The sequence below is a fragment of the Grampus griseus genome, assembly GCF_964374135.1.
Source record: "Grampus griseus genome assembly, chromosome: 12".
NCBI lineage: Eukaryota > Metazoa > Chordata > Mammalia > Artiodactyla > Delphinidae > Grampus > Grampus griseus.
Genome location: NC_139006.1, coordinates 5350474 through 5377328, shown reverse-complemented (window position 1 = coordinate 5377328; position 26855 = coordinate 5350474). Strand labels below are relative to the sequence as shown.

Below are 26855 nucleotides of genomic sequence, written 5' to 3'. Positions count from 1 at the left end.
TTGTGTGCTAACATCCAGATTTTGAAAAATGCATTTGCAAATGCATAGGATGTGGCCACACTGAGTGCGTGGGCCCTGGCGCTGGACAGAGGCTGGCCCTTGGTCCCATCCCCACGGGTTCCACTTAGTCACCTGCCGGCCCTGCACATCCAAGTTAGCAGCCCAGGCGCTGAGGGACGGGAGCCCTGTGGAGCTCACGTCTGGGCAGCAGACACCTAACGCACGCGTGGGGCTGTTTCACCCGCCACAAACGCTTCAGGAACAAACTCTCTGAGCAGCCTCAAAATGTAAAAATGAAAAGCTAGTGGGGGAGTAAGGATGAGCTGCACTGACATGCTCACCAGCTCAGACAAAGTGTTATTCTTTCCAGCTGAGAGGCATCTCACAAAACCAAACAGATGCTCACATTCCTGCAGCCCAGGATCTTTCTGGGGGAATTTTTTTTTTAATGAAACTATTTCAAATATGCTAAGAAGTACAGGGGACTTCCCTGGTGGTCCAGAGGTTAAGACTCTGTGCTTCCAAGGCAGGGGACACGGGTTCGATCCCTGGTTGGGGAACTAAGATCCCGCATGCCACACAGTGCGACCAAAAAAATTTTTAAAAATAAAGAAGTACAGACCCTGACGTAACGACCAGTGTGCTCCCTCACCCAGCTCTAGCCTAACTCGATGTTATAACAAGAGCTGGCAAGGATGTAGAGACACTGGCACCTCCCACGCTGCTGGTGGGAGTGTAAAATGTCGCAGCCGCCCTGGAAACCAGTCTGGCAGCTCCTGAAACGCTTAAACATAGAGTCACCATATGACCCAGCAATTCTGCTGCAAGGTGTCTACCCAAGAGAAAACACACATCCACACAGAAACTTTAAATATTCAAAGCGGCACTATTCATAATGGCCAAAAAGTAGAAACAACCCAAACGTCCATCAACTGATGAATAAAAACATGGTCTTTCCATGCAATGGAATGTTATTCGGCCATAAAATGGAATGAAGCAGTGACACAGGCCACAACGTGGATGAACCTTGAAAACATCATGTTAAGTGAAAAAAGCCAGACACATATTATATAATTCTATTCACATGATATGGCCAGAATAGGTAAGTCCACAGGAACAGAAAGTAAATTAAGGGTTGCCTGGGGCTGGGGAAATGGGCAGTGACTGCTAAAGGGCGTGGGGTTTCTTTTGAGGGGGTGGATGGAAATGTTTCAAAATTGATTGGGGTGATGCTGCCCAGCTCCGTGAATGTCCTACAAATCACCGAATTGTGCACTTCTAAAGGGTGAGTTTTATACTGTGTGAATTAAATCTTGATAAAGCGGTTACTGAAAACCAACTCCAAAAAAAGAAAAAGAAACCCAGTGCTTAAAGAATTCCTCCCATCAAGTGAACGGTCTCACTTCAGAAGACTGTTTGCTAAGTTTCCACTTACAGACACTTGGTTTTGGCAGGATTTAATTTTTGCTACTCTGTCGAATGGGAGACAGCTTGGATGGAAGAGTCTGGCTAATTTGGGGGACAAATGTCAAGAGAGTACAGGGCAGGGATGTCAGGATGCAGTTTGGGCTCGGCTGAGAGCTAAGACCCCCCTCAGGGGTTCAAGGGGCAGGGACCAGATTCCATATCCCGAAGGACCATCTCTCTCCCCAGATGCCAGGTTCCGAAGGACATGGCCAGAGTCCCGAGTCCCTGATCTCTCAACAGCAAGGCAGCCCGGGGCTCCCAGACCCCACTCACCCGATGCCTTTCACAGACTTAATGTAGAGGCTCAGCTGCAGTTTCACAGAGCAGTTCATGGGGATTCCGGTGACCTGCAGTGACAAGAGCAGTGAGGGGCCCGGCTTCCCTGGAGCCCTGGGGACCCCTTCAAATGGCCCTCTCCCTGGTCACGCTCAAGAGGGTACGTATCCCAAATGAACTGCCCATCCGATGGGGCTTCCGCTACCCATTCAAAGCCCTGATGGGTAAACACATGTTCCCCAAATGGCTCTGATGTCCACGACCTCGAGGGATCCCCTCTGGTGAGCCAGCCTCGCTCTGGATGGAAAAAGAACTAACCCTTTCCATCTGTTCTCTTGCATAATGCATCCCCCAGTGCAGAAGGACGTTTCCCAGTCATCGCCCCTCCCTCCAGCCTCCAAATAAAATAAAATAGATTTACATGTTAATAAAGTCACTATCTTCTCCATTCACCCCCCATTCCCTCCCCACCAGCGTCTCAAAGAGAAAGTCTGCAGGGAGCTGGCTCGGCTCCTAGTGCCTCTGCAATACACCTCCACCTGACCTCCATTTCAACAGAGCTGGCCTCAGGCTCGTGCCAAGGGCAGGCGACGCTATTTTACAGAGAGCCCAGTGATATTTTGCGTTCTTTACTTGGAGATTTTTCTTTTCTTTGGCTGCACTGCACAGCTTGCGGGATCTTAGTTCCCCGACCAGGGATCGAACCCGCGCCCCCTGCTGTGGAAGCGCAGAGTCCTAACCACTGGACAGCCAGAGAATTCCCTATTCAGAGACATTTTTAATTTCCGATTTGAGGTCATGATAGAAAGCTTCCTTTGTGCAGGAATTTTTTTTTATGAGATTTTTTTTTTTTAAGTAGTAAGTCAATAACACAAAAAGTGACACACATATAGGACCAAAACCAGGAAGGTGCTTCCAGAATGATGTCAGGAAATGAGAGTGGAAAGGAACCTAGGTTTGAGGACAGACTGCTGCTTCTTAGCTGAGACTCTTCTCATCTGGAAAGTGGAGACAACTCTGCCCACCTCACAGGGTTTCTGCAAGGGCAAAATAAGGGATGCAAGACAGCCACACTCAGAGCTATAAATGCTGTGCTGTTATCACATACACCAGTGGGAGAGGGCATTATCTTCCAATATAGCCTGGCATCCTGAGGTCCTTTGGGACCCCAGGGGCACAGAGCAACTGGCCAAAGGCCATGCTCCCAGGACGGGGGAGAGTTTGAACTTGAGAACCCGGTGGGATGGGAGTGAGATCACCCGTGTGCAAAAGAGCCAGCAGGGGTGAGGCTGCCCTGCTAGCAAGGCTGTCCCTGGCTGGTGTCTGCGATCCTGGATTTCAGGAGGGCTCCCACCTCTCCCTGACAGATAAGAAGGGCTCACTGTACCAGGACAGTTTGTACAAACACTGTGGTTTATGCTGACACCTGATTTCCTTTGGGAGTCCGGAATTTCGGTCTGTGCCAGGTAGACAGCGCCTATATGACCAGTCCCAGTAAGAATCCTGGGCACTGAGTCTCTACTGGGCGTCCCTGGTAGAGGACACCTCACTCGGGGAATGAAGGGTGTCCTGTGTGACCCCTGCCCTGGGAGAGGGCTCTGGGAGCCTGTGCCTGGTTCCCCCAGACTTCACCCCGTGCGCCTTTCCCTTTGCTGACTGTGCCTTGTGTCTTTCACTGCAATGCATCACCGCTGTGGGTACCACCATATGCTGGGTCCTGGGAGTCCTCCTAGCAAATCCTCCAACTTGGGGGTGATCTTGGAGACCCGACACATCCTGCTTTCTAGACTCTACATTCTGGGGTCTCCACTCAGGCCACTTCCTTCTCCAGGAAATGTGTCTCCTTCCTTCCTTGACTGTCCAGCCCCCTCTTCTTGGGCAAAGCCCCGCCTGTCCCCCACCACCCCGCAATCTCAGAACAGAAACTTGGACCCGTGAGCCCACGTCTGTCACCACACACACACACACACACACACACACACACACACACACACACACACCGGTTTCAGGAGCAGGAAAGAAGGCACCAGAGAAACTGCTTCCAGCAGGCATTCTGTTTTCCGGGCTAATGAGATCAGAAACCAGCAAATCGACCCCATGACCATCCTCCCCAAATCGACAACAAAATCCAAGGCCACTTCCTCTCCCCGTCTGCCCCTGACCTGAAATGAGAAGTAGAAGTCTACTTCTGCATCAGCTGATGTGCTGCTGCAAAACAGCTGTTTGCATTTCTCCAGCCTCCCAAACTTAACTGTTTCTCTCTCAATGTGGGGGAAAAAAAAGAAAATCCACGCAGCACAATGCAAGTCACCAGTGACAACAGAGAAAAGATCTTGCTCTTGCTGGAATACCCAAAAGCCAGCAGAGAGAGAGAAAGAGAGAGAGAGAGAGAGAGAGAGAGAGAGAGAAGCAGTGAAGTGGATGAACTAAAAGAGAAAGTGGAAAACCATTTGTTAGCTTTATAATAAAAGCCTTTTAAAAACTGGTTAAAAGTTTAAGACAGTATGGAAAAGCCTTAACACAACTAACAATAAAGGATGAATTTAACATAGAGCACGCAATAGATTCCTATTAATAAATTACTATCAACTTAATTCATTAATACCCACTTAATTAACTACATATTAATACAGGACAGAACGTAGTGGGCATTAAAACAACTGTTCGTACAGCCAATATTTTAAATAACTGTCAATGGAGTATACCCTTTAAAAATTGTGAATCACTACATTACACACCTGTCACTTGTATAATATTGTACGTCAACTATACTTCAATTTTTAAAAAAAGGCTACATACTCTGCGGTTCCAACTATATGACGTTCTGGAAAAGGCAAAACTACAGAGACGGTAAAAGGTCAGTCACTGCCAAAGGTTGGATGGGAGTGAAGGTAGGAGGGGGATAAGTGGGTGGAACACACGGGATTTTTAAGGCAGCGAAACCATTCTGCAGGAGACTGTAATGGTGGATACAGGTCACGATGCATTTGTCAAAACCCATAAACCTGATGGACACAGAATGAAGCCTAATGTAAGCTATGGACTATAGTTAATGAAGCCTAATGTAAGCTATGGACTATAGTTAATAATAATGTTCATTCATCGACTGCGACAAATTTCGTGCCAGGGGAAAACGATGTCTGGGAACTCTCTGTATTTTCTGCTCAGTTTTTCTGTAGGCCTAAAACTATTCTAAAAACCAAAGTAAGGACTTCCCTAGAGGTCCAGTGGTTAAGAATCAGCACTTCCACTGCAGGGGGTGCCGGTTCGATCTCTGGTCGGGGAACTAAGATCCCATGTGCCGCATGGTACGGCCAAACAAACAAAAATGAAAGTATATTAATTTTTTTAAAAAACAGACATATGGGGCTTCCCTGGTGGCGCAGTGGCTGGGAGTCCGCCTGCCGATGCAGGGGACACGGGTTCGTGCCCTGGTCCGGGAAGATCCCACATGCCGCGGAGCGGCTGGGCCCGTGAGCCATGGCCGCTGAGCCTGCGCGTCTGGAGCCTGTGCTCCGCAACGGGAGAGGCCACAACAGTGAGAGGCCCGCGTACCGCAAAAAAAAAAAAACAAAGAAGACCTATGTTTGAATTCGGCCTCATCCCTTACTCACTCTCAAGCACTAATATCTCAGTAAATCAAACCCATATTTACTGAGATACTAGTACTTCTGTGGTAACTACTAGAATCCAAGCGATTAACAAGACAGAACAGACCTTTCCCTTATGGAGCCAAGAATCCCATTTACTAGCTGTAGCACTTAACTATTTGGGCTACAGTCTCCCCATCTGTAAAATGGGAAAAGCAATGCCCACCTCTCAGATTATTGTGAAAATTAAATGAGTTGGTGTGGGTGGAAGCATCTAGAATTATGCCTGTAGCATAATGAGCATTCTATAAATATTTGGTGACTGTGAAGTGTGTGCAGTCATAGCTGACTTCACTAGCTGGATTTTTATTTATTTTATTTTATTTTATTTTGTTTAGTTTTTTAATTTGGCCGAGCCGCACAGCTTGTGGGATTTTAGTTCCCCGACCAGGGATTGAACCCGTGCCCTCGGCAGTGAAAGCACGGAGTCCTAACCACTGGACCGCCAGGAAAGGCTCAGCCTGGATTTTTAGTGAAAAAAAAAAAGAGAGAGAGAGAGAGCTAGAAGGTGGAGTGCTGGGGGCTGGGGATTGAGTCAGCGGCTTAGAAAATCTGAGGAGTACCAAGGAAAACGGCAGGGAACAGCACTGGGTAGAAGAGCTTCCAAAAAGGCCTGTGGGGGAGACCACAAATGTCCACTCAGGAAACAGAAACCCACAGAATTTATTTAATCAATGATAAAAAGCCACCGAGTCCAAATGGGCAAATTTCCAGGGAACGGAGGCACTAAGAAAAGAAGCAACTGGGTAAAAACATGCCCACGGGAGGGCCACACGTACAGGTCTGATACCCTCCTGGTCCCTGTTCGCAGACAAAACAACACACAGGACAAATTCCCCAGAACCCAGTTTATCCACAAGATGTTCCAGGCTCTTGTCCGCACCTAAAGATCTTTACGGTATGCTGGCGCAGCCAGAGGGCTGCCTCTGGCTAATTTGCAGGCTGATAATTCCTAATTAATTTACTTTCTTATAATCCTTTTATAGAGACAATTTCCTTATAAAGAGATAAAGTCCTTGCACTATGAAGTCGGGGCAATTTGAAGGCTTGATAGCCTAGAAGCTATCACTGCCGAAGAAATCCAGGCTTCCCATCACCCCCACACTGGAACATTTTGGTGCCTAGTGGGGAGAGGAGAAAGCCAGGTGTGCACCAAACAGAAATCCCCGCGCCCACCCACAGGCTGACAGGCAGGGGCTCACCGGGTGGACGTCCAGGAACAAGGAATGCTCTTCTGGGTTAGGGTGGAGGCCAGACACTGCCTCTGCCAGGACTGGGTCAGCGTTGTAGAAGTGAGGATGGGAGAGAAATAAGGGTGCGTCTAGAAGGCAGAGGGGCAGAGAGGGGATGTCAGACAAAGGCAGCATGTTGGCACATCCAGAGACCTGCCCCTGTCACACCCTGAGCTGGGCAAGGGGATGCGTAGGTGATGAAACACAGCCACTGCCTGCAGTGCACCCCCCTCATGATGATGACGAGATGCAAACAACAATAACTAGACAGAGAGAATCCGTTCAGTCTGCAAATATTTACCAAGCGCCCAAGAGGCACCAGGAACCGGAACCCACCCAGCAGGGGACAAGCTCGGTGCCACAGGAAGGGTAACATAGGAGCTGCTGCTTCTGCCAGGAGACATCAAAGGAAGGAGAAGAAGCCGGCTCAAAGATGCCAGACAGAGAAGGTGAGGGAATGGCGTTCCAGGTGGAAGGGATGGCAGAAGCCAAGGCAGGGAGGTGGGAAGGTGCGCGGTGCATGTGGAGCAGACGGCGCCCGGAGGGGAATGACGGCAGCTGAGGACAGAAAGACTCGGACTTGGGTGAGAGGAGGGGCATCTGGACCGCCAAGCCAAGCAGCCCAGACTGTCTTCTGCAGGCGACACGGCAATGATCAGAGATGCTCAGGTGTGCACACCTGCAGCCAGGTCTCCCTAACGTCCACGGGAGGGGAGAAGACACACCTGTTTTGCTCCTTCTCTCCCAGCAGCTGGTCTGTGGGAGGGACGCCAACGTGTGAGAACAGGGACTGACCTGGGTCCCTCTGAGTGGGAAATTCACACCCAGACACCCGAGGCTGAAGCTGTCCATCAACTGACCAAGCGAGGCAAACGCCAATGCATGCTCGTGTGCTCAGGACAACACACAACAGGCCCGATGGACAGCAAGTCAGCGGGGAAAAGAATAAGCCTCTCTCAAAACTGACGAGGATCAAGAACCGGCACATCAGAGACAGAACGCAGACTGGCGGTGACAGGGGCCGGGGCAGAGAGATGGGGAGTGAGTGTAAATGGGTACGGGGTCTCCTTTTGGGTTGATGAGAATGTTCTGGAACTAGATTGTGGTGGTGGCTGCACAACGTTTTGAATGTATTAAATGTCACTGAATTGTGCACTTTAAAATGGCTAATTGCGGGGCTTCCCTGGTGGCGCAGTGGTTGAGAGTCCGCCTGCCGATGCAGGGGACGCGGGTTCGTGCCCCGGTCCGGGAAGATCCCACGTGCCGCGGAGCGGCTGGGCCCGTGAGCCATGGCCGCTGAGCCTGCGCGTCCGGAGCCTGTGCTCCGCAGCGGGAGAGGCCACGGCAGTGAGAGGCCCGCGTACCGCAAAAAAAAAAAAAGGCTAATTGCGGATTAGTGAACTTCACCTCGATACGGAAAAAAAGAAAGAAAAAACAAACAAAACTCACAAGGTCTTCTTCCCTAAAACCAGCAGCCCGTCTGCTGCCAGCCAGGTGACCCGCATTCCTGTTTCTGTGTGTCTGGCAACCTCCAATGTCTAGATTCTTTCTGCTTTTCTTAGCAAAGCCAAGCACTGGTTTGGAATAAAAGCTGAGATTTAACCGCTGTCTGACTTCATTTTTCCCAGAGTCCTTTTACATTCATTGCCTTAATGCTTCTCAACATTAATTTATTCATCCTAGTACCTCTTTGATGTGTTGCCATATTCAGCTACCCCCTGCCCTGTTACACAATGTGCTTCTCTGAAGCAACTGCTATTGCTCTACATAAACAGCTATATTTTCAAGGACGAGCTTGCTATCTGCGGCATAACTGGCAAACACTTGCCAGAATTAGAAAATAAATATAGGAATAAATACAATGCGGATGAATGAATGTTGCAGATTCTAACTAGAGACTGTTACCTACGTGAGACTTAGACCCTGAGACTTTCTCTTTCTCTGTCAAAAAGAAAGACAGACGAGTGTTAGACAGGTACTTTCTTCTGGAAGTGATCAGGACAGAGAGAGAATGGAAAGCAGAAGACCTCTCTCACCACGTAAGTCAATGTTATATAAAGCTACGTCTTTGGACCTTTGAAGTCTTGGGCACCACCAGGGACAATGTTTCACAATTTGGAAAACCCTGTTTCCCATTCTCCCCTCTCACTGTGAAAGGAGATCAACAGAGCAAACACAAGGACCGCCCCCCTCCCTCGGTAAGGGAAGCAGTCACCGAGCCAGGCCCTTGCAGGCGGCGCATCTCAAACAAGCTCCATCCTGCCTCCAAGGCCAGGGTGGCAGGGTTGGGGGGAGACTGACACAGGCTGGACCGACTTGCCGTCACCTTCCCTTGCTTCAGCTTGCTTGGTTGTTTTTTTTATTAATTATTATTATTTTTGGCTGTGTTGGGTCTTCGTTTCTGTGCGAGGGCTTCCTCTAGTTGCGGCGAGCGCGGGCCTCTCACTGTCGCGGCCTCTCTTGTTGCGGAGCACAGGCTCCAGACGCGCAGGCTCAGCGGCCGTGGCTCACGGGCCTAGTTGCTCCGTGGCATGTGGGATCCTCCCAGACCAGGGCTCGAACCCGTGTCCCCTGCATCGGCAGGCAGATTCTCAACCACTGCGACACCAGGGAAGGCCAACTTGCTTGGTTTTTTAATAGCATGCATGCATGTACGTGTTTCTTTCTATTTTATTTCCAAACAGACTGAGAGACAACACCCAAGTAATAAATGGTAATTCATTTATAGCTTTATGGCGCATCTAAGCAGACCTAATGGCCCGGGATCACCACAGATTAAGGGCCTCCACTGAGCAAGCCTCAGGACCCTACACAGCACAGAGGTTGGAGGAGGAAGAGTTCTCTGGGTCCGAGAACTCCTCAAGGCCCAGCAAGGGAAATGTGTGGGTATTTCTTATCTTCAGATGAAATGCCACAGAAATACAGACACAGGTGCACCCGAAGACATGTATGAGAGAACGTTCTTAGCAGCGCTGGGGTAACTGTCCACAGCAGAACCTCGTCGGATGCCCATGAACAGCAAAAGAGGTGAGGAAATGGAGGTGTGGTCCCACCGTGGAATACTATATAGCAAGGAAGAGGGCACCCACGACTGCGGGGACGGACCTCACCAATGCAAAAGTGGGCGAAAGAGGACATAAGTAGAGAAAAAGGAATATATGCTTTAGGATTCCGCTCACATAAGCACCAAAGGCAAGCAAAGCCGTGCTGCCAGCAGTCAGGCCAGTGACGGAGGGGGAGGTCACTCCTGTCCTCTTTCCCCATCACTTGGTGGAATCTCAAAGTGCACGTGTCAGTTGGGCCTCTCCCTGTATATACGTCTATTTCAACGTAAAAGAAAAATTTTTATTTGCATAATACGTACATAATTCCCTTGCACTTCTGAAGTTCTCTAGGCATGTGTGCTAAGATGAGGCCGTGCGATGTTCATCCCTAGCCCTTGGCAGTGGACGGATATGTAGTTTCTGCCTGTCCAGCACCCACTCTTTCTCCTGGAACCTATACCCCGAGAAAGCCCCTCCCCTATTTTCAGCCGCCTGTCACGTGGGTGCTGGCCCCACCCACTGGAGCCAGGGGCTGAGCATGTGACACAGCCTGGCCAATCAGCATAGGCCACCCTTGGACACTTACTGGTTCACAGCTGGTCGTGTGATGCAAGCCAGCCCAATCAGAGCAAACTCTAGAACTTTTGCTGGAGTGAAGAGGAGCCAGTTGTCCCGTTTCTGCAGGACCCAGAGCTGGGAGGAGGTGAGCCTGGAGGCTGGAGGGGAGAGCCTGCCTCGCAACAAAGCGATCTGGAGGAAAACTGAGCTAGCACATGGCGAAAGGCGGCTTCGGACAACAGCTGAGCTCTAGAGCTATGCCTAATGCAAAGGTAAACCGAGAAGTACCCTTTTAGGCCTAATCAGGCTGGTGTAGCACCTGCCACTTACCACGGCAATCGTGTAGCACACAGCCCACCAGGTGTCTGCACTGTCAGCCCACCTACAAGCAGAAGTTCCTGTAAACACCAGTGAAGAAAGAATGAAGCGAACAGGGAACAAGGGCAGGTGGGCCAGAAGAGGCCACGACAGAGGTGGGCACTTCCAGGCCCCAGCTCCAAACCCTTCACGCACGGAGCACCTCACTGCCTGAACTTGGGGAAACCATCCAACCTGATGGCAGTCCTTCCTCCCAACCCTGCAGCAAACTACGCCTCCCAAATTCCCATCTCCAGCTGGAAATGTGGTTCCAACCAAACGGGCCGCAGAAGGCGAGACCTCGGAAGATAAGGCGTGGCTTCTTGTCCTACCAGCTAGGGTGTCACACCCTAGCCTCGAGCCTCAATTCCCTCGGTGCAAGGTACACCCACACATCCATACGTTCCCGTACTGTGTGAGCACCCTCTACATACTGGGCCCAATTCTAGAAGCTAAGGACAGAGTCCTGCGTGGAGTTTTTACAAACCAATACAGGAGACAGACAATAAGTGAAATAAAAGACACAGTGATTTCGGGGACAATCAAGGGTGAAACGACAGGAGCAGCTGGGAGGCGGGGCAGGGGGGCAACTTCAGGATGGAAATCAGAGAGCAGGCCTCCTGGAGGAGGTGGCATTTGAACAGACCAGAAGCAGGTAAGGGAATGATTCACACAGATCTACAGCAGCCTAGGGAACAGCGGATGCAAAGGCCCTGAGGCAGGACCAAACGAGCTACATCCTAGAAACAGGGAGAAGGGGCGGGGCTGAAGAACATCAGTGGGGAAAGTACGGGAAGAAATGACATTAGAGAGACTGGCAGAGGCCAGATCCTGACGGCACTGGGGCCTCTGTAGGGATTTTGCTCTACACGCACGGGGCGCTAGTAGACATTTCAAGCAAAGGATTGGGTGGCAATCCGAGATTTTGAAAGGTCCCCTGGGCTGCTTGCTGGAACAGTGTCCAACAGAACTTTCTACGATGATGAAAATGTTCTCTTTTTTCACTGTACGTCCCACAGGGCAGTCTCTAGGCACGTGTGGGTGGGAATCATTTGAAATGTGGCCGGTGCAAGGAATGCACTGCCTTTTTAATTTGATTTCATTCAAACCAATTTCAATTTACCTTTTTTTTTGGGGGGGGTGGTGGTGCCGCACCATGCAGCCTGCAGGATCTTAGTTCCCCGACCAGGGATTGAACCTGTGCTCCCTGCGGTGGAAGCGCAGTCTTAACCACTGGCCCGCCAGGGCAGTCCCCGATTTCAATTTAAATAACCACACGAGGCCAGCGGTGACCGCACTGGACAGTCTGGGAAACGGATGGTACACGGGGCGGCCACAATGCAAGAGGAGGGCCAGCTAAAGGGCCCTGGACCACGAGGCGGCGGGGGAACGGAAGAAAGTAAGGATGCAGGCAGGGCGCACAGGGCTTGCTGGCGACCTGGATGAGGGTTGGGAGAGGGAAATCGAGCTGACATCCAAGTGTCCAAATTGAGCATGTGAGGCGGGGCCGTCTCGGGGACTGGCACACAGCTGGAAAACACTGACGATGTCAGAGGACAGTGTGCCAGCGCCAGGGGCCGCATCCAAGCCCACAACTGCAGAACAAGAGTTCACGGAACCATCAGGCTGCTGCCAGCTTCCTTCCCTCCCCAGGTGGGGTGGAAGGTCCTCCCCATGAAGCCTGCCTCTCAAGCCACCTATCACGACCTGGGAGGCAGAACGATGCCCTTCCCAAAGATGTCCGCACCCTCATCCCCGGGACCTGTGAATAAGTTAGGTTACACGACAAAGGAAATTAGGTCGCAGGAGGAATGAAGGCTGCTAATCCGCTAAAAATAGAGAGCAGTGGCCTAGATTATCCAGGTGGGCCTGATATAGTCTCCAGGGCGCTTAAAACTGGACAAGGGAAGCAGAAGAGCTTCAGAAAAAGAGATGTGACCACAGGAGTGGGATCAAACACTTGTGATGTTGCTGGTTTTGCAGACAGAGGAAGGGAAACCTGAGCAAGGGATTCTAGGGGCTTCTAGAAGCTGGGAAAGGCAAGAGAAACGGAGAGTCCCCGTCAACCTCCAGAAAGGAACGCAGCCCGCTGACACCTGGATCTTAGCCTGGAGAGGCCTGTGTCCGACCCCTAAACTACGGAGCTGCTTAAGATCATAAACTTGTGCTGTTCTAGGCCACCAGGTTTGTGGGAATTTATTACGACAGCAACCGATATACCCAAAGCGTATTTTTTTTTTCTGGTTATCCTTCTGCTGCCCTATTTATCTCCAGCCTAATGGGATTATCAAGAGTATGGAGGCCATGGCGTAAACAGACAGATAAGCCCCTCATCACGGGCCACACCCTCCCGCCCTCCCGTGGGGAATGACACATACTGAACCTGCAGGTGCTGACATTCTGAATTCCAGACTCCCGGCACGGGCAGAAGCCCTCATTGGGCGGGTAGACGGACCCGTTGGCAAATAAGGTGTTGGGAGCCACGAAGCGAAAGGTGGGGATGCCTTCGAACACCCCCTGCTCCTTGTAGATGAGCTTCATGGACCTGCGGGGACAAACGATGGAGGATGACACCCCAGAATGAGGTGGCTGGAAGTGGGTGGCCCGAGTTGAGCCACGCCCCACGGGCACGGCCACCCCCCGGGTCCCAGCAGCCGCCGTCTCTCGCCCGGCGAATTGCAATGACCTCCCTTATGGGTCTCCCTGCCTCCCCCGCCTACGCCAATCCATTCTCCGCAAGCAGACAGAGCTTTAAAACAAGGACAGAATATATCGCGACCCCACTTACAACTGCAATTGTTTCCAGTCTAATCTAGAATAAGATCTAATGTCCTCACCATGGCCCACAAGCTTGTAGAGGGTCCAGCCCCTGCCTACCCGTACTGCACCCCACAGGTGGTATTCCTCCCACATGCTCCATCCTGCCCCAGGGCCTTTGTATCTGCTACTCCTGCTGCCTGGAACGTTCCTCCCTCATCCCCACATCAGACCTCAGTTCTTCACTCAGGTCACGGTGCGGTGCCTGGAACGTTCCTCCCTCATCCCCACATCAGACCTCAGTTCTTCACTCAGGTCACGGTGCGGCTGTCAGCTCCGTAGGCAGCAGCAACGTGGCCGACACCCTATTCCCTCTTCTGCTCACCCTGCCGTATTTCTCAAAGGCACGTCTAACCTCGAACATGGGCTGTGGATCAGAACCGCTCCACCTGTGCTGTCCACGGGGGCCACTCAGCACACGTGGCCTTAGAGCCCTTGAAACAGGGCCTGTCCAAGTCAGGATGCAGCTCTACGTGTCAAATGCACTCCACATTTCTACGACTTGATACCTCCAAACAATGGAAAACAGCTCTTCAATATTTTACATCTGTTTACACATTGTGAAATGATACCATTTTGGATCTCCTGGGTCCAACAAAACATCATTAAAATTAATTTCACCTATTTCTCGCTACTCTTCTTTAATGCGGCCACTAGAAAGTTTTAAACTGCAGATGGGACTTGAATTATATTTTTATTGGAGAGTGCTGGCTTAGACAATAGTATCATGTCAATGCTGAATTTCCTCATTTTGGTGACATGATGGGGTTATGTAAGAAAATGTCATTTTTAGAGAACACCCACTGAAGTATTTAGGCGTCCAATGTACTCTCAAAGGGTCCAGGAAAAATATACAGAAGGAGAGAGAGAGAAAGAGAGAAGTGTGGGATGAGGATAAAGCAGAAGGGGCCAAAGAGAAACCACTGGGAAATTGGGGAAGGCGATGCGGAGAAAGTTGCACGTTCTCGCAACTTTCCTCTAGGTTGAAATTCCTAATTTTAAGAAGTGAACACACACACAGCAAAAGCGCCTCCGCTCTCTGACGCTCCCCTGGGGTGCGTGGGCCTGAGTCCCCCGCCAGGACATGACTCCCAGGGAACCATTTGTCTCTGTGGGGACCCCAGTGTCTCGCAAAGACAGGGCTCCATCAGGGTTTGCTGGGGAGGCAGGTGGGTCAGAGTTCACATCAGTGAGATCCCAAGCAAAGGGTTTTTCCAGAGTGGCCTGAACAGAGAAGCCGAGGACAGGACAGCACCCAGAGAAGAGCTCTAGGAGCCACTGTCTCTTCTCACCCCTCGGCCGGGGCCACCGCCATTGTTCAGCCCCAAGCTGACCTCCGAGGCTGCTACTCTGGAGACTGGAGGGGCTGCAGGAGAGGCACCCAGATGTCACAGCACCCAATGGGAAATTAGGGCAGCCGAGCAAACAGCACAGGGGGCCCATCGCTTGCCTTATGGCACGGTCCCCGGCAGTCCTGCCCATTTCCTGCCCACCACGACCGAGCTCCAACAACCGCCAGCAGCCTCTGTCTGGGCCTTGCAAAAGCACCAGCGATTGGCGTCTGCCCTTCATGGGCAACCAAAGAGAATTCAAGATGGCGCCAAAGGCCGCCGGACACACAGAGAGACGAGCGCTTTGCAATTCACACCACAAGCCGCTTGATTCCGCTCTGAGCAGCCACAAGGCAGATTTCCCAGGAGGCCCAGAATGTCCCACGTCGGGGCAATTACCGGCAGGCCTCGGGGCTGTAGAATTCCAGCGAGGATTCAGGAGTCATAAACGGCGCCCATATCTGCCCGGAAGTCCCATTAATCATGTTGCACTGATCGGAATGCCAGAAGTTGACCTGTGGGGACGCAAGGCCTCGTAAAGAAATGCTCTCGGGCATTTCCTACCTGACTTGGAGCTGTGACTTCACGGGCCATGTGCCCTGGGGGATGTCACTACCCACTTGACAGAAGCCTGTCCCCTCGGAGAGACAGCCTGGTGCAAGGTGAGCAGGCTGTGTAGACAGCCAGAGACACTGTCGACTGCAGCTCCCCACTCCCTAACCATGGATCCCTGAATGTGCAACTTTGCTGGGGACTCAGTTACTTCATCTGTAAAATGGACCCATCACTCACATCTCCAAGGAGCACAGTGAGCAGGGGACACTGACCTCCTCACCTCTCAGAGAGGAAGGACACTTCCTGAGAACAGATCAGGTTAGAAGGTAGCCCAGTAAGCAAAATATTTAAAATAATGATGGTGGCTACCAGATCTCAAAACAGTAGTTGCCTCTGGGGAGTGAGACCTGCACAGAAAGAAAACAGACTTCTCACATTCTACCCCTCTGTCCTAGGAGAAGGTTTTTAGGCATGTGTACATTTATATATATATATATTTTTTTTTTTTTTTGGGGGGCCACCTGTGGGATCTTAGTTCCCCGACCAGGGATCGAACCCAGGCCCCCTGCAGTGGAAGCACAGAGTCCTAACCAATGGCCCTCCAGGGAAGTCCCTGTACATTTTTATATTGAAAAAGCAAGCCAAAGAGAATTTCAGTAGCGCCCATTCGGAACGGTTACTAATGGTTGCAAATGGTAACCCTGCCTCTCTGGGCACTGATGGGGAATAACCTGTTCCCCCCGCTCAGGTCTTTGCCACCATCACCCAGATAAGCGTTTGGAAGGTGTGAGCACCACCACTGCACAATCATTCTCGTGCATGATAACAAAAGGCCACCAGGTAAAAAAAGCAAGTTGCAAAACTATGCACATAGGATGATTTCACTTTGCTCCAAGGAGAAAAAAAAAAACACACGTGCAAATCGCTACAAATAGGAAGAATATACCCAACGCTGATAACTCTGGGTTTCCTCTGTGACTCAGGTGGGAGTGGGGCTGGATGCGTGAAGTCGTACAAAGTGCACTTTATATCTATTATTTTATTTTTTCATGCGAATGTCTTCCTGTGTTTCTAGCGTAATTTTTTTTTTTACTCAATAATCTTTTACTGCACTGGATGGTTATATCATCAGTGTAATATCTGAAGCATTCTCGTTAGTGAGGCATCAAAGAAACAGTTCTGTTCCCAGCATACACGTAAATAATCAGTGTCTATGCCCCCCCACACACACCTGGAACAAAGAGCTAGATTTTGGGGATTTTTTGTTTGTTTTGGTTTTTAGCCGCATCTTGCGGCATGTGGAACTTCCCCGACCAGGGATTGAACCCGCGCCCCTTGCAGTGGAAGCCCGGAGTCTTAACCACTGGACCGCCAGGGAAGTCCTAGTTGAGCCTTAAACATAGGTAAAATCCCCAACTCTGAGAGCATCTTCCCTGCGGATGCAACCCCCTCGTGTTTTTGTTTTGTTTTGTTTTGTTAATTGGAGCACAGTTGGTTAACAATGTTGTGTTAGTTTCAGGTGTACAGCAAAGTGATTCAGTTATACATATACGAGTATGTATTCTTTTTCAAACTCTTTTCCCATTTAGGTTATTACAGGATATTGAGCAGCGTTTCCTGTGCTATACAGTAGGTCTTTGTTGGTTATCTATTTTATATATAGCAGTGTGTACATGTCAATCCCAAACCCCTGTTTGAAGAGGAAGAAGGTGCACTGGGTGGCCTGCCCTGGCAGCCCCTGCCATCCCTACCCGGCCCCTGTACGGGACGGCCAGCGCCTCTTGCCCTCACCTTGCTGACCCCGTTCCACTTGTCCACGAGATGGATCCTGCTGAAGTTTTTGACCCCCGTGAACACGGTGAAGAGCCCGGAATCAGAGTTGTTGAGCTGCAGACAACGGCAGAGAATGACACCTTTAAGCCCCAGGATGGAGGCAAAGGACCCGGGGACCAGTAGTCAAGCCAGCCCGCTTAGTTACAGGCGGCTCCCTCTTCACCCGGAGGACAGGGGCCTCGTTATCTTGTTCACCGCTGCATCCCCAGCACGTGGGGGTCAAGAGGAGGAAGACTTGGGGGCTTTCTAGGAGGGACACTCCCCTGATGACAGCATCCGTCCCAGAAAGAGTCCCACCTTCCCTCCCAGACTCTAGGAGAGTCTGGTTCTCCTCCTAGGTGAATAGTAGGGCCACCCCGTTACTCCCCCAAAATTAAAATAAAGCATGGCCACATGACCTCTTTGATCAGTGAAAACGATCAATGAGGAGAGAAGTGGTTTGTCACTTCCAGGTGGGAGCTTTGAGAGCCAGTGCATGCAATGTCACCGTGCTTTCTGTCGCTGCTACAGAAACCAGGGAAGTGTGTGTCCAGCTGGAGCCTCCCTCAGCCTGGGTCCCTGAGTGACAACAAAGAGCAGAGGCCCACTGGCCACCCGCACTGGACATGGCATATAAGCAAGAGATAAACTTTTGTTGTTTTAAGCCACTGAGATCTGGGGGCTGCTAAACCTGGCATATCCTGAAGCATACAGGCACACAGGACCTGATGTTTATCAAGTACTTTCTAGGCAGGAAGCACAGGCTTTGGCACTCTGAGGGTATTTCTTAGAAAAAGATTTCTAATTCAGAGCGAAAACATGCAAAGCGTACAAAGAAATGAGTGGCTGCTGGGTCGAATCTAGAAAGCACCCTTCCGAGGACGCCATACAATGTACGGTGTAGCACCCGTTAGGAACTCAGTAGGGGGTGTTGAGTGGCCGAATAGCTACATCGGTTACTGACTGGTTAAGCCAGCAGGGCCCAAGTTCAAAGCCTGCTCTGGCTTCCTAATATCTGTGCATTCTGTCATCCGTCCATTTAGAGCTTCATGAACCCAAACTTTAGCCAATATAAGGAGACAGTAACAGGAGCCTCTACAAAGAGGTACTGAGAATATTAAAAGAGCTAATGTGTAAAAACTGCTGAGCACAGTGTCTGAGAGATAATAAGAACTCAAAATGCTTTATTATTATTATTGTTGTTGTTGTTATTATTATTAATAAATGCTCACCCAAAAGGATACTAACACAATAGTTATAATAGACAAAGTGTGTCAGAGACTGCTAGTCACTACCCGAAGTCCATTCTCCCCTTTCTCCTTCCTAACAAAACCCGAACCTTACTCAGGGCATCAACACACTAGCTAAAAGGTAACATTTTCCAGATTGCCTTGCAGCTAAGTGTGGCCACATGACTAAGTTCTGGGCAATGGAAAGCAAGTGGAAATTGGTTTTCTCCCTCCTAAAGAGGGAAACAGCTGGGACATGCTGTTTTGTCCTCAACTCCCCTGACTGCCCCTAAAACTCCCACCACTTCATACTTCCTGCTGTTGCCTAGAATGTGGATGTGATAGCTGGTGCTCTAGCAGCCATCTTGGACCATGTGGTAATCTTGAGTATGGAAACCACACCCTCAGGAGGGCAGAGCAGAGGAGTAGAAAATTCTAGATCCCTGAAGAGTGTGAAACCACCACAGGAACACTGAACAGTCACTGCCAGACTGTTATTTTGGGATTTCCACTATACATACTCAAAAATAAGTTTTAACATGCTACTCAGTTGGTAATAACTTTCATTTGTTTACAAGTTTACAGTTTGCTTTGACAAGAATCATGTCACTTACCTTAAACTTGCCAACTTACCCACACACCCAGAACCTGTCATCCTAGTCAAAAATGTACTGAGCAGCTACCATGCGCCCAGAACAGAATCACGATTCCTCCCTCCCACTGCCCCCAACACCAGATCAGCGGAGCCCCAAAAGGAGGCTGAAGCTGGAGCAACTCAGAGGACTGGTTACAACTTGTGGTTGAGGGAGCCAAGGTCAGGGATCTGCCTCTACATCAGATCATGATTCAGGATCCCAATCACTGACCCTACTAGGTCAGCAGGGGTCAAGGTTAAGAAAAAGCAGGCAACTCAGAGCAAGGCTGTAGTTGACATGTGTGACCCGCCTCCCTCCCCAGCAGCCACGCCCCTTTCTTTCAGCAACAGTCACATCATTTGCGCCTGGATCAAGCTGCATCTGAAACCACCCCTAGAGTTTTCAATTATATAAGCCAATGAATTCTCTATTTCGCTTAAGCCGGTTTGAGTTAGAGTTTTCTGTAATTTACAACCCACAGCTCCTGGGCCCCCAACCAGCTCCAAAAGCGAGCTGGTAACCGGTTCCCAGGCTGTGTCAGTGGAGGACAAGACAGAGGCCCTGAACGTCTCACTGGGCCACACTTACCTCAGCAAATAACCCGAACTTGCCCTTGAAGGGGAACATGTTTGGGAAGTACTTATTGACGAGGTGGATGAGGGGATCCTCGTAGCCCCACATGATCTCGCTGACAGTGCGGTTCATGAAGGCACGTTCGCCAAGGGTGCCGAACGCCAAGGTCATGATCAGCTTCAGGCTCATGGGCCCATTCTCCATCATCATTGCTGCACTCTGCAGAGCCAGGGGACACCACGGGTTAGAGGCCAGACACAGCTGGTCTGTCCTCCCTGAACTTCAAGCCAGGCTTCCAGGCACAGCCCATCTAGAGAAACGTTCAGGCCTAGAAGGGTCCCTGCAGTGGACACGCGGGGCGTCTGGGTCATCCGGAACCATTCCCTGATCCTTCAGGAATAGGACCACCTGTGCTCTTGAGTTCAGGCCGAGTTAACTCCACCCCTAGCAGGCATGTGGCTTAGGCCTGGCCAATCAGAAACGTTCCTCTCGGGACTTCCCTGGTGGTCCAGTGGTTAAGAATCCGCCTTCCAGAGCAGGGGACGTGGGTTCGATCCCTGGTTGGGGAACTAAGATCCCACATGCCGCGGGGCAGCTAAGCCTGTGCGCTCTGGAGCCCGCACACCACAACTAGAGAGAAGCCCGCGCGCCGCAACGAAAGATCCCACGTGCCGCAACCAGGACCCAATGCAGCCAAATAAATAAATATTTTTTAAAAAAACAGTAAGAAAGAAACGTTCCTCTCTGTGTACGTAGCCCAATCACAGCCAACAAGCCCCAAGGAGCCAGTCGGCTGGGACTGTGGGGTAGAGAGGGGGAGTGCCTGTGGCTGTCCTTGAACGTGGGGTGTGCAAGGCCATAGCCACCCTGAGGGGCAGGTCGGCCAGTGCATGGAACCATCACAGATCCGGGCAACCTTGTTTGCACTCTGCATCAAGCCACATCTGAAACCACTCCTGCCCTTTCAGTAACAAGAGCCCACATATGCCCTTTTTGCTTATGCCAATTCAGAGCACCTTCTACTATAACCTTGTAACCAAAAGAATCTTCATGGAGACTCGACTCTAATTCCTTAGCCCTCCCAAACTCCAAGACCCCAAGCACCTCTTCTACCCAATATCTGGGTGCTTAGAATTTAGGTGAATTTATTTTCTAATCTTTGCTTTCCTCTGGAGATACTGTCTTGGCACTTGGTTTATGTTTTAAAGGCACCTCATCCAAAAGCTAATCTCCACCTGTAGAAAAGGGAACAGAGCCAGCATTTCCTAAAACATAGAGGTCTGACTCCATGGGAACTCACAAGGGTCTCCTTTACGTCATGATTTTTTAAAGGTAATAAATAGATGGTTTTTAAAAATCATAAAAGGATACAAAGCAAAAGTCCCTCTCCGACCCCTGACCCCCCTCTTCCTATTCTTCTCCCCCAAGGCAACCCACTGCTCTGGGCTCTTGAGTATTCCTGCAGAGAGAATCTACACCAGCAGTCAGCAAACTACGGCCCGTGGGCCAAAGCCAGCCCACGGCCTGTGTTTGTACAATCTGGGAGCTAAGAATGTTTTTTTATATTTTCAAATGGTTGAAAGGAAAACAAAAGAAGACTACTCTGAAAAACATGAAAATTATATGAAACTCACATTTCCGTATCCATGAAACAGTTCCATTGGAATATAGCCACACCCACTCATTTATGTTTTTGTCTTGGACTGCTTTTGTGTTATGCTGGCGGAGTTGAACAGCTGCAACAGAGAACGTCTAGGCGTCCAAGCCTCAAATATCTATCTGGCCTTTTACAGAAGCAGCTCACCCTGGTCTAGGCACGTAAAGGCGCTTGTGTGGATGTGGGTGCGTGCGTGCAAGTAGTTCTCCTTTAGAAATATTTGAAGTAGGGGCCTCACACATGTGTTCTGCACCTTGCTTTTCCCCAGTTAGATATGACTAAGAGACTGTTACATGACACCCCCTGCAGCCCTGCCTCCTTTTGCTGGCTTTATACTAGTCCACTGCCTGCCCACGGTAGATTATCACAACATAACTCCACATAACACACGTTTAGGTTGTTTCTAGATGTTTGCTCTGAAAACGTTGCTGAAATAAATATCCTTGAGAACAAACATCTTTGCCCACATGGGTTATTCTGTCAAGAGGACAAATTCCTACCTATGAAATTTCTGAGGTCAAAGGCACATGCAATTTATATTGAAAATCACTACCTTCCAACAGCTCATACCAGTTCCGTGCCTAACGACAGTATCTGTTTCCACACACGCTCCTAAGCCCTGGGCGTTATCACACAGTCTTTGGCAACCGGCTCGGTGGGAGAAAATGACTTCACTGCCAAAACATGTGTATCTCTGAGGGGGGCAGCTGCAAGGCTTTGGGCTGCATTTTCTGAGCTTTTGTTCTGTCCACCCAACGGACTTACCAGGTGCCTTTACGTCTGATCCTGAGCCCAGCCCTGGGCCAGGCCCAGACCAAATGCCTGATGACCTTCAACTGGGTGGACAGAGGACTGAATGGAAGTCTGCGTGCCACAGAGGGCAGACTCACAGCCCAAACTTCGTAGGTTCAAAACCCTAATCTGCTACTCACTAGCTGAGTGACCTTAGGTAAGTCACCTAACCTCTCTGTTCTTCAGTTCTCCTCCTCTACAAATGGAGAAAATAATGGTACCTAACGACCATGGGATCGCTGACAAGTAAACAAGGTAACATGTGTACAGCCTTAAGCACAAGTTCTAACACGCAGTGTTAGCAAGATGCTCGTCCGGCAGGCCTGAGACTGCTCTCTCTAGAAAGGCCTCCTGGCCAGGCCGGCCTTTGGCTGGTGTCTGAGATCCTGGCTTTAGGAGGGCGTTCACCACCCCGTAACTAAGAGGGGCTCACTGCGCCTGGACTGTACCAACGTGGTTTACTGGACCTACATGACCAGCCCCCAATAAACACCCTGGACGCTGAGTCTCTAGTGGGCGTTCCTGGTGGAGGACACCCACCTGTATTGTCACAAGTCACCGCTGAAGGAACGAAGCGTCCGCTGTGTGACTCCCCTGGGGCAGGGCTCTGGAAGCCTGTGTCTGGTCTCCACCCCACGTGCCCCTTCCCTCTGCGGATTCTGTTCTGTCTCCTTCCACTCTACCAAACCAGCCAAGGGCAGGACCACATCTGCTGGGTCCCGTGAGCCCTCCTAGTGAGTCAGCGAACCTGGGGGTGGTCTTGGGGACCATGACACTCATGGCAGGCAGTAAATCCAGCTACTACAATGACTCTCACCTGCAGAGAACGGACACCCTGCCCTTAACCTCCCCCTAAACACCACAGACGACGACACGGACCCCCATTCAGCGCCCCCCCGCCAGTACCTCGTTTTGGAGATTTTAGATTTGCAGAACTGAAAAGAGGAAGACCGTGACTTTGGCCAATATCCCCAAACCAGAGCCCAGGATGCACCCAGGAAGCCCACTGGGCTTAATGCCACCGCAGGGGCCACAGGCTGTGCCTCAAGGGACTGACCGGTGCAGGGGGCAGACAGAGAGACAGAAGGGGCGCCTCACCAAGACCAGGATGTTGGGCATGACGATACTGTCGCTCTCTAGGCCGCGGGACTTGTCAGGCTGGAACTGGAAGCTGCGGTACTCGAGGAAGGACACCGTGTCATTGTCATTGAAGGTGATGTTGCTCTTGTGTCTGAACTCCCTGTGGGCGAGGAAGCCGGTAGGTCAGCTGCCTGGGAGCCAGAGGCCCTCGGATGTCTGCACCAAGCTTGGCCACCTCCCCTCCATCTGTCCTCCCGCCACCTGCCCACTGCAGGACACGGCACCAAAGCCTCTGTAACCAAATCCCAACACGCCCCCTCCCCCTGGCCAAGCCGCCGCTGTCCCTCATCAGTCTCTTCCCGGGCTTCCCTGCTCCTCCGGGGTAGGCAGGGAGGATGGTGGTGAGGAATATGCGCTCTGAAGACAGAGGGTGGGGTCTTGAATCCCGTCTCCATCATTTACTACCCCAGCCTCAGTTTTCCCACCTATAAAATGGGAGTGATGGCACTTCCCTGCCGGTCCAGTGGTTAAGACTCCGCACTTCCGTTGCAGGGGACACGGGTTCAATCCCCGGTCGGGAACTAAGACCCCACATGCCGCAGGGCGAGGCCAAAAATAAAATAAAATAAAATGGGAGTAATAACAAAACCTACTTCATTAGGTCCCTACTTGTGAGGATTAAGTGAGTTAATGGTTGTCAGATGCATTGAAAACATTACAAATCAGCGGCAAGTTTCATTGCTGCTCTGCTGTCATTATTCTCCCTTGTTCTGCAAACTGTTCTCCACAGAGCATCCAGAAGAATCTTTGGAAAGGGGAAATCAGATCACGTCATCCTCTCGCCCACCACCCTCCTTTGCACACAGGATAAAAGCAAGCTCCTACTGTGGCCTCCGGGGTCCTCACCATCTGACACCATCCCGTTCTCAGACTTCCTCTCTCCCACTATCCCCCTCACTCCTAACACGCCAGCATTTACGCTGCTTGGTTTTACCTTACTTGTCCACTTGTTTATTCCCTCCCCGTTCCCCATCGAAATGTCAGCTCTGTGAGGCAGGGGCTTTTGTCTGCCTTTAACAGTGAACGGGGGAACTTCCCTGGGGGTCCAGCGGCTAAGACTCTGCTCCCCCAATGCAGGGGGCCTGGGTTCGATCCCTGGTCTGGGAACTAGATCCCAAATGCATGCCACAACTAGGAGTTTGCATGCCGCAACTAAGGAGCCCGCCTGCCGCAGCTAAGACCTAGCGCAGCCAAATAAATAAATAAATATTTAATAAAACAAAACAAAAACAGTGAACTGGTACAGTGCTTGGCACACAGGAGGCACTCAATAAACGCTTACGGAATGAAGGAATAAATAGGAACTTTGGCAAACCAGACTCAGCTCTGACACAGAAGCCTTTCATGGGTGAGCAAAGCCAGGGTCACAGTTTCCTGAGGGCACAACAGGCAGAACAAGAAGTCGGGCCTCGTATTCCGACGGGCCTCCCTGCCTCTCGGAAAACTGCTCGGGCCAATCCAACGAGCCCAGTAGCCACTGGAGATCTGCACCCTCTCAAAGAAAACAATCAAACGAAGAGGCTGTGGCAGCAGTGGTCAGAATGGAACGGAGCAGGACCCCAACAAATCCTTTCCATGTGCCCCATTTTGTGTTTGTAGGAAATAGGCTTCATTCAGCTTCCTTGACCTCCCCTGAGTTCCAAAGGGTAGATTCAAACAGTTGCTAATCAGGGGAGGGAGGGGATACAGAAACAAAGGAGGAGCAGTCAGGAGACGATAGTGCCGCCTTGGAGCAGGGTCCTGGTTCTCCCTCAAAGGATACACAGAACAATATCTTGGAGTTGTTCTGCAGGAACTAAGGCCCCCACCCAGGTGGAGGATGGTAACTTCAGGCCGAGCACAAGATTCCTGGGACACCACCCAGTTACCTCACCACCAACCAATCAGAAGAAAGTTTTGCACACAGTGGGAGGTGATGAAGGCTCTGACTCGCTCCCCAAATGATTTCCCTTTAAAAACTTCCATGGTCAAGCAGAATCTTTGGAACTGGTTTTTGGACATGAGTCCGCCTTCTCCCCAGGTTGCCGGCCTCCTGAATAAAGCAACCTTTCCTTTTCAACCAACACTTGCCTTTTTTTTTACTTTTTGGCCTCACGGCACGTAGGATCTTAATTCCCCAACCAGGGGAACTGTGCCCCCTTCAGTGGAAGCTCGGAGTCTTAGCCACTGGACCGCCAGGGAAGTCCCAACACTTGCCTTCTGAGCAGCGAGCAGCTGAACTCAGGTAACAATAATATGTTAACAGCTAATGTTTATTGAACACTTACTACATGCCAGGCACTGTGCTGGGCTTTCCGCTAAGCATCTTATCCAATCCTCACAACCACCCACAGTGCGTACTGTCATCCCCATTTTACAGAGCGGGAAACTGAGGCACAGGGAAGGAAAGGCCTGTGCCCACGGTCAGAGAGCTGCTGAGTGGCAAAGCCAGGCGGTCGCTCTCCAAGTCTCAAGCAATAGAGCACCAGATTGGGAGAAGCAGATTGACCCTGAACAAGCCCCACTACTGCGAGGGGCCTGTTTTCTCATCTGTAAAATGGGGTGATGACCTGAGTCCCAGCCCAGCCCCCTCCATCCTCACCTGTACACGTAGGGTCCGCGCTCCCGCACCTGCGGCTTCTGGCCTTGGAGGATCTCATTGGGGTTGACGACATCGAAAAAGTAGACAGAGAGGTAGAAGGGGACAGGGATCTCCTTCCACATGTTGAAGGACAGGCTGCTGGGGTCGATGCGCACATTCTGTGGGGGATGAGAAGAACAGGTCCGTGAGGAGGAGGGCCAGGGCCCCCGCCCACCTACCCACCCGGCTCCCAAACAGCTGCCTGGTGCCAGCCTGTGCTGCAGACTCCACAGGCACATCCGGGAAGGGGCTCCCTGGAGGGGGGTGCTCTGGGGGCAGGAGGAGGTGGGAACGCTGCTCTGGAGTTGACATAATTAATGTTAATAGGTAATATTATTTTTACGTGGTATTTTTTTTTTATAAATTTATTTTGTTTTTTATTTATTCTATTTTTGGCTGCGTTGGCTCTTTGTTGCTGCGCGCGGGCTTTCTCTAGTTGCGGCGAGCGGGGGCTAATGTTCGTTGCGGTGCGCGGGCTTCTCATTGCGGTGGCTTCTCTTGTTGCAGAGCACAGGTTTTAGGCACGTGAGCTTCAGTAGTTGTGGCACACGGGCTTAGTTGCTCCGCAGCATGTGGGATCTTCCTGGACCAGAGATCAAACCCGTACCCCCTGCATTGGCAGGCGGATTCTTAACCACTGCGCCACCAGGGAAGCCCTTATGTGTTATTTTTAAAATGTGTTTTCATAACGGCAGCCTGATTGGGGGACCAGGAGGTGGCCGCTGCTTGACCATAGCACTTGGCACCCAGCGGAAAGTGGGCTCTGTGTGCCAAATGCGTCATTCATTCATTCACTCATTCATTCAATTCATTCATTCATTCACATTTTTTAAAAACTTTAGTATAATTGATTTACAATGTTCCAGGTGTACAGCAAAATATTCAATTTTACATATATATATATTCTTTTTCAGATTCTTTACTATTATAGGTTATTATAATATATTGAATATAGTTCCTCGTGCTATACAGTAGGTCCTTCTTGTTTACCTACTTTATATATAGTAGTGTGTATCTGTTAATCCCAAACTCCTAATTTAGCCCTCCCCATCCCACTTCCCCCTTTGGTGATCATAAGTTTGTTTTCTATGTCTGTCAACACACATTTAT

General features: G+C 50.6%; 1 protein-coding gene across 5 annotated transcripts in view; it reads right to left on the bottom strand.

The window, feature by feature from the left end:
• Positions 1-26855, bottom strand: part of SCARB1 (scavenger receptor class B member 1) — an 81701-nt gene that overhangs the window by 10702 nt on the left and 44144 nt on the right. For all 5 annotated transcript variants that reach the window (XM_082667993.1, XM_082667991.1, XM_082667992.1 and 2 more), the window contains exons 2-9: positions 25707-25864; positions 23084-23225; positions 19552-19755; positions 17079-17174; positions 15132-15247; positions 12963-13129; positions 6596-6714; positions 1741-1814 (exon numbers count right to left, since the gene is read on the bottom strand). In XM_082667993.1, the coding sequence (XP_082524119.1) occupies positions 1741-1814; positions 6596-6714; positions 12963-13129; positions 15132-15247; positions 17079-17174; positions 19552-19755; positions 23084-23225; positions 25707-25864 (1076 nt within the window). The remainder of the gene's footprint in view (positions 1-1740; positions 1815-6595; positions 6715-12962; positions 13130-15131; positions 15248-17078; positions 17175-19551; positions 19756-23083; positions 23226-25706; positions 25865-26855) is intronic.